This window comes from Myotis davidii, unplaced genomic scaffold, assembly GCF_000327345.1.
Source record: "Myotis davidii unplaced genomic scaffold, ASM32734v1 scaffold641, whole genome shotgun sequence".
Classification (NCBI taxonomy): domain Eukaryota; kingdom Metazoa; phylum Chordata; class Mammalia; order Chiroptera; family Vespertilionidae; genus Myotis; species Myotis davidii.
The window spans coordinates 2430344-2442950 of NW_006293232.1; the positions used below are offsets into that span (position 1 = coordinate 2430344).

The 12607-nt window shown below is 38.2% G+C and overlaps 1 protein-coding gene across 2 annotated transcripts in view; it reads left to right on the plus strand.

The window, feature by feature from the left end:
• MRE11A (MRE11 homolog A, double strand break repair nuclease) overlaps nucleotides 1-12607 on the plus strand; it is a 73889-nt gene that overhangs the window by 28336 nt on the left and 32946 nt on the right. For both annotated transcript variants that reach the window (XM_006766868.2, XM_006766869.2), the window contains 2 exons: nucleotides 3632-3732; nucleotides 5908-6081. In XM_006766868.2, the coding sequence (XP_006766931.1) occupies nucleotides 3632-3732; nucleotides 5908-6081 (275 nt within the window). The remainder of the gene's footprint in view (nucleotides 1-3631; nucleotides 3733-5907; nucleotides 6082-12607) is intronic.

The following is a 12607-nucleotide window of genomic DNA, read 5'->3' on the forward strand; positions in this document are numbered from 1 at the left end:
GAACTTGTACCAGAGGCTCCTTACACTATCGTCACATTTTTGGATTCTTTTGTCCTTTTGCTTTTCCGGTTGGGTATTTTTTGCTTCTTTGTATTTCAAATCTTTGACTTGATTCTTGGGATTCTCTTGTCTGCTGTTGGACCTCTGTATATTATTCTTCATTTCAGTCAGTGTATGCTTAATTTCTAGTTGGTCCTTTTTCATATCCTCGAGGGTCTCACTAAATTTATCAGCAGTTTCTAGAAAGTTCTTGAAAAACCTTATAACCGTGGTTTTGAACTCTATATCTAGTAGTTTGCTTTCCTCCATGTCTGTCTTTTGTGATCTGTTTCTTTGTCTGCATTTTGGCTGCTTCCCTGTGTTGATAGAGTGGCTTTGTGTGCTAGGTGTCCTATAGGGCTCAGTGGCTCAGCCTCCCCAATTTATTACCTGAGGTGGACACTCTTGGTGCATCCCTTCGTGGGCTTTGTGCACAGTCTTGTTGTAGTTAAGCCTTGATTGTTGTAGGTATCACTGGGAGGAATTGACCTCCAGGCCAGTTGTCTGTGAGAATCAGCTGTGTCTGCAGTGGGAGAACTTCTGTGCTGGAGACACCCTTCTGGGTCAAGACTTGCTTCAGTGGCGTTTTGGTGCTCACTGAGTCTGCCCCCTGAGTGTGTCCCTTATGGATCTGAGGAGTTTTAATCTGGATGGTCCCACTATGACCAGTAGGTACACAGGCTCTTGGATCTCTAAGGAGGTGCTAATTTAGCCTCTCCCTGAGGCTACCCAGCAGGAGGTATGGAGAGATCTGCAGGTTCCTCTTCTTTGTTTGGAGTTTGGAGGTGCCCAGATGAGGCCCAGCTGTGAAGCAGTGCAAGCTGCTGTGGAGCCTTGGGCCTTCTTTTGGATGTTCTGGGTCTCTCTGACCCAGCCTCAGTTTGTTCGTAATTTTAGGTCTCAAAGGGCCGGCCCATTCATATGCAAAAGCCTCTGCCGCAGCTTGTGTGGGGCAGGGTCTCAGGGAATCAACAGGGCAGAGCAAACAGCTATGGCTGATCCTCAGTCCTGCCCTAACAGGCCCCTGGGTCTCAGTGTCCTGGGGTAATCTCTGCAAGCCCCTCTGAGGGAAAGCCACCCTTGAGTTCTGCCTGCTGCCAGACAGTCCAGTTTCTCCCCGTGTGAGTCTGGGTCCCCAGATACTCACCCGGAACTGGAGTTCAGAGCCATCGGGAGCTTGTGTCCCCATCCCGATTGAAAAAGACACCGGTGTCCTTCATTGCCAGCCCTTTCCGCACGCGCCTCCGTACCTCTGCACTTTACTTCCATACCTCCTCTGAGTCTTTCCTTGTAGTTGTAGAATTTCCATTCAGCCAGCCTTCCTGTGGTTCTGGGTGATGTCTGTTTTGTCTTTAATTGTAGTTTTAAAGTGGATGTGCGAGGTAGCAACAGGTGGTCACCTATGCCGCCATCTTGGTTTCTCCGCCTAGATAGCAATATTTTAAAAATATGTTTTCTTTGATTTTTAGAGAGAGGGGGCAGGAAATGGGGAGAGAGAGATATAAACACCCATGAGAGAAATATCTATCAGCTGCCTCCTGCACGCCCTCTAGTGCGGATTGAGTCTGCTATCCTGGCATGTTACCGGACCAGGAATTGAACCAGCGACCTCTTGGATGTATGGGACAATGCTCAACTGAGCCACACTGACTGGGCAATAGCAGTCATTTTTAAACTTATGTGGATATCAAAAAGAAATGGAAGGCTTTCCCTGCAGATGTACTTTTTTTTAAACAGTGCTGCTGAGTACCAGCATACACAGACATTACAGATTTATTGTTCAAAATAAATATTTATTATTTATTATACATTATTCATGTTCAGAGAATATATTTTCAAAGTTTGCATTATTAAGTATTTCAGCTTTAGGCTGTACAGTGATTTAGGAAGATACCAGTCTTTTGAAATAGTAAGTGGCCCATAGTTTGATGTTTCTGATGATCAGGTAATCAGTTTCCATTAAAAATTTTGTAAAAACTAATTGTCCATATTTTAGCATTTATAAAACAGATCATCTGACTAAAATAGTTGACCCTTGAACAACACAAGTTTGAACTCCATAGGTTCATTCATATGTGGACTTTTGTCAGTGAATATGTACAATATTGTATATGTGCTTTCTTTTTCTTATGGTTTTCTTAATAACATTGTTTTTTCTCTAGTTTGCTTTATTGTAAGAATACAGTATATAATACATAATATAAAATTTGTATTAATTGGCTGTTTATGTTATCAGTAAGATTTCCAGTCTACAGTAATAGGCTATTAGTATTAAGTTTTTGGGGAGTTAAAAGTTATGCACAGATTTTTCAGCTGTGTGTTGAGTCGGCATCCCTTAGCCCCAAATTGTTCAAGGGACAATTATAGTGTTTCTTCATAATAAATATTACCATGTTAAAGATAGAGGCTGTTTTTCTTAGAGCTATTTAGTCAGAATTTTCATAGAAAAATATGGCCATATTTACAAGTAAGCTACCTGGGTTCTTATTAACTTGGATTTAATGGCCTTCTATATTCATTGTCAAATTGTGATAAAAATTGTGTATGCTGTTAATTTAACCTGAAATAGTTATGTAGATATTTAAATGGAACTCATAGAATACTGTTTTAGGGGGGGAAATCTGTATCTGATAATTGTATTTTCATGGTATGAATTTTAATTAATTACTTATTGATAGTGTTTTACTATAATTGTTCATCCTTATTAATTTCTTGAAATTTTATAGGTGTAGCATTTGTAAGAACAGAATATAGAACTAGTACCTTATGTTACTTGAGTTTTATTTATAGTCAGTTTTGTTCTAATGATTTCTTTTTCGCTTAACCATAAATTGCTCAATAGAAACAATGACCCCTTTGAATGTTTTATTGAAAGTATTTTTGTTGCTCTAACCGGTTTGGCTCAGTGGATAGAGCGTCAGCCTGCGGACTCAAGTGTCCCAGGTTCGATTCTGGTCAAGGGCATGTACCTTGGTTGTGGGCATATACCCAGTGTGAGGTGTGCAGGAGGCAGCTGATCGATGTTTTTCTCTCTCATCGATGTTTCTAACTCTCTATCCCTCTCCCTTCCTCTCTGTAAAAAATCAATAAAATACATCTTTTTAAAAAAAGAAAGTATTTTTGTTATTTTGACCCACTCTACTACTTAAATACAGGTGTTACATTTTGTAAATTACTTTACCTGTCTGATGTCTATGGAATCAGCACAGCTGCTATAGTATTATCAGTGCAGATGTCATTATAATGGAAAAAATAAACAACATCTTAGTATTATTATTATTGAGGGAATTTTTACCTTGAGCAACCCTTGAAATGGTTTGGGGACTCCCAGAGGTCTGTGGACCACAGTGTGAGAATAGTTGCAAGAGATATACTACTTGGAGATACGGAAAACAAGTACAGACTTTAGGGAAAAGACTGTGGCTATTAGCAAAAATGCCATGGGTTTTTTTTTGCCTCAGAATTTACCACATTGAGGAAGCTGACAGTTGATAAAGTTTGGCGTTCCTCCTGTAGTGACAGCATCCGCAGTGAGTTTGGGTATTGTACCTGATAACAAGCTGCTCCTTTTTCAAGAACTTCTTTCTTCTAGGAGAAGAGATCAACTTTGGGAAGTTCATTACAAAACCTTTTGAAGGAACAACTCTAAGGGTAGAAGACCTCGTAAAACAGTATTTTCAAACCGCAGAGAAGGTAATTTCTTAATTACAATTCATGATTTGAATAATGTCTATCTTATAATAGCAGATTTTTACTTAGGATATGTATAATTGAGAATTGAAATAAAAGGGATCCTCAAAATGGTGGCAATTAATTGCATTCATTTATAGCTACTATACACCAAAAGAAATGACATGCTTAGTTAATGTTATTAATATTATTATTATTGTAGCTATTGTTGATGTTGTTATCCTCTTACTTTTTATTGCTATTGCATAAGTCTGAATCCAGGATTTACTATTCTTGCACCTGGATATAATTTCAGAATTACATTATTATTATTAAATTTATCTTTATTATTAAACGTATTATAGATGTCCCCTTTTCCTCCCCATTAATCCCTTCTATGCCGCACCTACTCCCTGCACACACACACACACACCCCTGCCCCCCGCCTTCGCCACACTATTTCCTGTGTCCATGGGTTATGCATATGTGCATATAAGTTCTTTGGTTAATCTCTCCCCACCTACCCACCCCTGCCTTTCCTCTTAGATTTGCCATTCAGTCTGTTCCATTCTTCTGTGTCTCTGAGTCTGTTTTGTTCATCAGTTTATTTTGTTCATTATATTCCACATATGAGTGAGATCATGTGATACTTGTCTTTCTCTAACTGGCTTATTTCACTTAGCATAATACTCTCTAGGTCTCTCCATGCTCTCTCAAAGGGTAAGAGAGCCTTCTTTTTTATAGCTGCACAGTATTCCATGGTGTAAATGTACCACAGCTTTTTTATCACTCGTCTACTGATGGGTACTGGACTGTTTCTAGATCTTAGCTATTGTAAATTGCTAATTACATTGCATTATTAATATAGGAATCACATTATTAACATAGCTACCACATTGTGAAGGTTTTTTTTTTTTAACCTTAGTACTTAAGTTCTGGCTAAGAAAAAATTCAGAGACAAGACTGAAATTATAAGAGAAAGTTTATTTATAAAGTCACAGAGGTAGAATGAAGTGAACGGTAGAAGAAATGGGTTCAGAAAACAAGTTATAGAGGCAAAAGAAGGGTTGTTGGAGCTTAAGAAAGAGAGAGGCAAGGAAAACATGCCTGGGGGGAGGGGAGGAGGGAAAGATGTGGGCGTGTTTTATAAAGAGAGCTGCCAAAGCTACTCTTAAACCATAAGTATATGCTACTTTAAGATCCTCCAGTTGTATCAGTTTCCTCTTGCTGCTGAAACAAATTTTCACAAACCTAGTGGTTTAAAACAGCACAGGTTAATTATCTTACAATTCTGTAGGTCAGAAATCTGACACTGGTCTCACTGGACTAAAATTGAGGTGTCAGCAGGGCTGTGTTCCTTCTAGAGCAGTGGTTCTCAACCTGTGGGTGGCGACCACTTTGGGGTGAACGATCCTTTCACAGGGGTCGCCTAAATGCATCCTGCATATCAGATATGTACATTATGATTCATAACAGTAGCAAAATTATAGTTATGAAGAAGCAACAAAAATAATTTATGGTTGGGGGTCACCACAACATGAGGAACTGTATTAAAGGGTCACGGCATTAGGAAGGTTGAGAACCACTGTTCTAGAGGCTCCAGGTTAGAATCCATTTCAGTATCTTTTCCAGCTTCTAGAGGTGCTCCCATTTTGTGGCTCCTGGGCTGCTTCTTTCATCTTCACAGCCAGCAATGTTGTATCTCTCTGGCCATTTTCTCCCAGTTACATCTCTCTCTGACTCCCTCTTCCACTTTTAAGGATGGATATTAATAATAACACTGGGCTTACCTCGATCCTCTCTGATAAACTGATTAGCAGCCTTAGTTCCATCTGTAATCTTAGTTCTCCTTTGCCATGTTACATATTCACAGGTCCCAGAGATTAGGTGTGGACGTCTTTAGGGTTAACACGCCGGTTAACATCATCTTTTTATCATTAGCTGCCACTTCTGGTCTCTGTATTCCAGCCATTCTGGCCTCTGCAGGTTCACCAGCCTTGTTTTCACTTTACTTTTTCTGACTCCTAGTATTTATCAGTTGGCTTAATTACTGTCCGTTGTTTTGTTTTCCTTCAATAACTAGATAACTTGTCTTTTTCTCTGGAAACATTACTCTTTCATCTTCCTTTCTTGTTTAGAATTATTTTGTAAGGGATGGATACTATTTTCTGCATCCAGTGATTTATATCTCTCTTACAGAATGTGCAGCTCTCACTTCTAACAGAAAGGGGGATGGGTGAAGCAGTACAAGAATTTGTGGACAAGGAAGAGAAAGATGCCATAGAGGAATTAGTGAAATACCAGTTAGAAAAAACACAGCGATTTCTTAAAGAACGTCATATTGATGCCCTAGAAGATAAAATTGATGAAGAGGTGAGTAACTAATTTGGGGAGGATAAGTCTATTTAGATAGTCTCTCCTTAAGAGTAGCTCTGAGTTTCATTCTAGTAAACTGGTCATTATTTACTCTGATTTGTTTAGTTTTCTTTCTTTTTAAATTAAATTTTATTGGGGTGACATTAGTCATCATGGGTATATAAGTTTCATTTGTGGATTATTAATTTACAAAATCTGGGGCTTTGGTGCTCACTGAGTCTGCCCACTGAGTGTGTCCCTTATGGATCTCAGGAGTTGTAATCTGGATAGTCCCAATCTGATCACTGGGTACACTGGCTCTTGGATCTCTAAGGAGGTGCTAATTTAGCCTCTGCCTGAGGCTACCCAGCAGGGGCTATGGAGAGATCTGCAGGTTCCTCTTCTTTGTTTGGGGTTTGGAGGTGCCCAGATGAGGCCCCCCCGGTGTGTCTCAGTGTCCCCAGGTAATTGCTGCAAGCATCTCTGAGAGAAAGCCGCCCTCGAGTTCCAACCGATGCCAGACAGTCCAGTTTCTCCCCGTATGAGTCTGGGTCCCCAGAGACTCCCCCGTAACTGGAGTTCAGAGCAGTCAGGAGCTTGTGACTCCCTCCCGCTTGAAAAAGACAACTGCGTCCTTAGTTGCCAGCCCTTTCCACATGTGCCTCCATACCTCTGCACTTTACTTCCGCTCCTCCTCTGAGTCTCAGTGTGCTTTTCTCTTTCCTTGTAGTTGTAGAATTTCCACTCAGCCAGCCTTCCTGTGGTTCTGGATGATGTCTGTTTTGTCTTTAGTTGTGGTTTTGAAGTGGTTGTGCAAGACAGCTATTTCAGGTGTTTACCTATGCTGCCATCTTGGTTTCCGCCCATGCTGTTTTGATTATCGTAGCTCTGTAGTATATTTTGAAATCAAATCCTAGCACATTCTACAAGGCCAATATAACCCTGATACCCAAACCTGGCAAAGATAACACAAAAAAGGAAAACAAAAGACCAATATCCCTGATGAATACAGATGCAAAAATCCTGAACAAAATACTAGCTAATCGAATACAACAGCACATCCAAAAAATAATATATCCCGATCAAGTGGGATTCATTCCAGGGCACAAGGATGGTTCAACATTTGCAAATCAAGCAATGTAATACACCACATTAACAAAAGAAAGGATAAAAATAATGTGATCTTGAAAATAGAACCAGAAAAAGCATTTGATAAGATGCAACATCCATTATTAAAATGCTCAATAAAGAGGAATAGAAGGAAAGCATCTTAACATAATAAAGGCCATTATATGATAAACCCTCAGCCAATATCATGCTCAATGGTAAAAAACTGAAAGCTTTTCCCCTAAGATCAGGAACAAGACAAGGATGTCCACCTTCACCACTCTTGTTCAACATAGTACTGGAGCAATAAAGTAAGAGAAAGAAATAAAAGGCATCCAAATAGGGAAGGAAGAAGTCAAACTCACTTTTTGTGGATGACATGATGCTGTATATAGAAAACCGTAGAAACTGTACCAAAAACACTGGAAACAATAAACAAGTACAGTCAAGTTGTAGGATACAAAATCAGTGTGCAAAAATCCATTGTCTTCCTGTATACCAACAACAAAACTTTAGAAAAAGAAATGGAGAAAAGAATTCCTTTTCCAATCGCAACCAAAAGAATAAAATACCTAAGAATAAACTTAATGTGAAAGACCTATATACTGAAAATTACAAAACATTATTAAAAGAGGTTGAAAAAGACACAACAAAATGGAAAAATATCCCATGTTCATGAATTGGAAGAATCAACATAATTAAAATGGCCATTTTACCCAAAGCAATATACAGATTTAATGCAATCCCTATCAAAATTCCAATGTCATTTTTTAAAGAAATACAATTTGTTATCAGATTTATATGGAACCACAAAAGACCCAAAATAGCCAAAGCAATCCTGAGGGGGGTGGGGGGGGGGATGATGCTGGAGTTGTCATGCTACTTGTTTAGTTTTCTTATCTATCAAATTGATATTATAAAATGGGATTTAAATCAGAAAATGTCTAATAAGTGTGTAGAACAGTGTTAAATGTGATTGACACCTAATAAATGTTAGTTTTGGTCCCCATAGATTGTATCTTCTCTTAAAGATCATGAAATGCTTTAAAGTGAACTTTGTAGGATGCAAATTTCTGCTCATTTCAATTTTTTAGTAGTTTGAAATTTTGAATTTCATGTAGAAAATGCATCCTTATTTTTTAAAACATTTTTAAACAACTTTATTGAGGTGTAATTAATATCTAAAATTCACTCATTAAAGTATACAGTTCAGTAACTTTAGTAAAGAAAATGAATTCTAAGCATAAATACAGTGAAATAATCACAGGAAAAACACATTAGATTTGGCTACATAATAATTTTAAATGTTTGCATGTCAAATTGTAAAAAACAAAACAAAAGGTATTGACATGGAGAAAATACTTGTATGTGGGCAGAAAAGGGTTAATATTGTTATAGTAAATTGTTATAATAAATCTTAAGAAACATATTAAACATTTCAATAAAATAATGAACAAAGGATATGAATAGATGGTTCACAAAATAAAATGGTGTTTATCTAGGATAATCAAAGAAACTCAAATTAAATATGCAGTTGACCCTTGAACAACATGGGGTCAAAATTCCATGTATAACTTTTGGCCCAGAAACTTAACTACAGTTGTCCCTGGATATCTGTGGGGGATTGGTCCCAGAACCATCACCCCCAATACCAAAATATTCAGATGGTCAAATTTTTTATGTAAGATGGTATAGAAGATACTATAGAACATTGCATCCAGTAGGTCCTCTATTATTGGTTGAATCCACAGATGTGAAACCAGGGGATATGGTGGGTCTACTATATTTATTGAAAAAAATCCTAATATAAGTGGACATGCACAGTTCAAACCGCATTGTTCAAGGGTCGACTGTTTTTTATTGGTCAAAGCAGCAACAACTTGAGAAAAATATTTAGTATGCTGCTGCTGAGAGAACGAAGTTTTAACAGTTGCCCTGAGACACAGTTTAATAGTGTTTGACCCTTTCACTCAGCTCTGGGGAATTTTTCTAAGATAATTGTGAGGTAGAGATCGGTATATGGAGAAACTCATTCTAGTGTTATCTGTAGTGGGAAAAATTGGAAATGTGTTATTAAATGTTGACACATGCACACACTATAGAATACTATGCAGCCATTAAAAATCACACTTTTGAAGAACATGCTTCCACTGTTAGTGAGAACATAATTTCAAACATGTAAAACTATACACAACATAACCTCACTTATTTTTATTTTATATGTGAGTGTGTGTATATGGAAAAAAAAGGAAAAAAATAATTTCTACATTACCAGTGTTTGTTTGGATAGTGGGATTATAGGGGATCATTTCAGTAGTTTCCAATTTCCTCTAAGCAGAGCAAAACATTATTTTTAGAGCTCATTTCATTTGACTTGAATTTTAATGCTTTTAGTTAGTTGACAGTTAGGTCACAGTTAGATTCCCAGGCAACTGTTCAAACTTCTTTCTCTCATGAATCTCTTAAAGCCTTAGGTTGTCAAGGAACAGCTAGTAATATTCATTGCCAAGTGCTTTCTCGGGACAGATAATCCACGTTCTAAAACCACTCACTCTGTGACCCTGTATGTGTTGGGTTCATAAATTTTTAGCATGGGGAAATTTCTCAGTTAAGTACCAGAAATAAAACATGACTATCCCATCTAAATGTATTAAGTTATAAAGCTCCTAGGAAATAACATAGGAGAAAACCTAGATGACCTTGTGTATGGTGATGACTTTTTAGAGACAACATCAAAATCATGATCTATGAAAGAAATAATTGATAAGTTGGACTTCATTAAAATTAAAAACCTGCTCTGAAAAGACAGTGTAATGAGAACGAGAAAACAGGCTAGAAACTAATAAAAATAGTTTCGAAAGACACATCTTAGTTTTGAAAGTCCATCTATGAAAGACTATTGTCCAAAATATACAAAAATGCCTAAAATTTTAAGGAAATAAATAGTCTAATGAAAAAATGGGCCAAAGACCTTAATAGACACCTCATCAAAGAAGACATTCAGATGACAAATAAGCATATGGAAAGATGCTCCACGTCATGTCATTAAGGAAATACAAATTAAAATAACAATGAGATATACCACTATATACTTATTAGAATGGTCAAAATCCAGAATTCTTGACAACTCAAATGTTGGTGGTGATATGAAGCAATAGGAGCTCTCATTCATTGCTGGTGGGAATGCAAAATGGTACAGCCATTGTGGAAGACAGTTTGATAGTTTTTTATAAAAGTAAACATACTTGCCTGCCTGGTGTTGCTCAGTGGTTGAGTGTCGACCTATGAACCAGGAGGTCACAGTTAGATTCCCGGGCAGGGCTCGATCCCCAATAGGGGACATGCAGGAAGCAGCCAATCAATGATTTTCTCATCAATGTTTCTTTCCCTCTCCCTTCCTCTCTGAAATCAATGAAAAAATATTTTTTTAAAAAGTAAACATGCTCTGCTCATGTGATCCAGCAATGATGCTCCTTGGTATTTCCCCAAAGGAGCTGGAAACTTAATGTTTAAACAAAACCTGCACATGATGTTTATAGCAACTTTATTCACAATTGCCAAAATGTGGAAGCAACCAATGTGTCCTTCAGTAGATGAATGAGTAAGTAAATTGAAATGTCCAGACAGTGGAATATTATTCAGCACTAAAAAGAAGTGAGCCATCAAGCCATGAAAATATGTACTACTTAATATTAATTGCATATTATTAGTTAAATGCATACTATTAAGTGAAAGAAGCCAATCTGAAAAAGCAACAAAATATATGATTTCAACTATATAACATTCTGGACAAGGCTAAACTATGGAGATTAAAAGATCAGTGGTTGTGAGGAGTTTGACAGGGGTAGGGTAAGGGGATGAATAGGTGGAGCACAGAGGATTTTTATGGCAGTGAAACTACTCTATATTATAATGGTGGATACATATCATTATACATTTGTTTAAACCCATAGAATGTGTAACACCAAGAATGAACCCTAAGATAAACTATGGACTCTGGATGATAATGATGTGTATGTAGATTCATCAGTTAAACCAAACGTACCAATTCTGGTGGGGGATGTTGATAATGGGGAGGCTGTGCATACGTGGGGCAAGTGGTATGTGGGAAATCTCTGGTACCTTTCAATATTGCTGTGAACCTCAGCTGCTCTAAAAATAGTAATAAACCAAAACATTTCCCCTAAAATGACCATCCCCACTTGGACTGACTTCATGACTCCTGAGAGCTTAAATCTCACTTGACTTCTTCCTAAGCCTTTCTCATGGATTTTAGGACTCCACACTCTTCTGGTTTTCTTTCTTCCTCCTTGTTGGTGCATTCTCAGTCTGTGCTGTTGATTCCTCTCGTCTCTAACCTTTTAAGTTGGAATCCCTAGAACTCAGTCCTTGGACTCCTTGCTATCTATCTACACATCCCCTTTTGTAATCTCCAGCTTCTTGGCTTTCAGTATCATCTGTTTGTTCGGTGGTGACTTTCAAAGTTTAGTCAAAACCTCTCCTCTCAGTTCTTCTATAGCAACAACCTACTAGTTATTTTCACTGGAATGCTTAATAGACATCCCAGACTTTTTTTTTAACCCTCATTCGAGGATATTTTTTCATTGATTTTTAGAGAGAGTGGAAGAGACAGGAAAAGAGAGAGAAATATCGATGTGAGAAAAACACATCAATGGGTTGCCTCCTGCACGAGCCTGTAACCGAGGTAAGTGCCCTTGATCGTAATTGAACCTGGGACCCTTGGCTCCGTAGGCTGATGCTCTATCCGCTGAGCCAAACAGGATGAACGAAAGGAGATAAACGAAACAAGTATACAAGACGAGTGTGGATGGGAGAGTTGGAAGGGGTCGACCTCAGCAAACGTATCTCAATCAGATTGAGGACGTTTTTAGCAAAGGCCAGCTTAGGAGTACCCTAATTAAGTTAATAACAATGTACCTACCTATATAGTTTAAGTTTAAAAAATTTGGCTCTCAAAAAAAATTTCAGTCGTACTGTTGATATTTGGCTCTGTTGACTAATGAGTTCGCCGACCACTGGGCTAGGGTGACATCTCAAACTTTTAACATTCCCCTCATAATTGCTAATTCTCAGCCACTACTCTCTCTGTAGTGTTCTAACAGAAGCACCATTCTTTCATTTGCTCAGACAAAAATCCTTGAAGTCATCCTTGACTCCTCTCTTTCTGTGCCTGTCTCCTGTCTGTAAATCCTTTTGGCTCTACCTTGAGAATATATACAGAATGTGACGACTACCTACCGTATTTGCCGGCGTATAAGACGATTTTTTGGCCCTGAAAAATATGCCTCCAAGTGGGGGGTCGTCTTATACGCTGGGTACACTTCAGATAGACTGCCCATAGTGCTTGCCCCGTGCCATAGTGGCCTCCCGATGCCCGCCCACTTCATTCCACATACCGTTCAGGTGTATGCTCGGC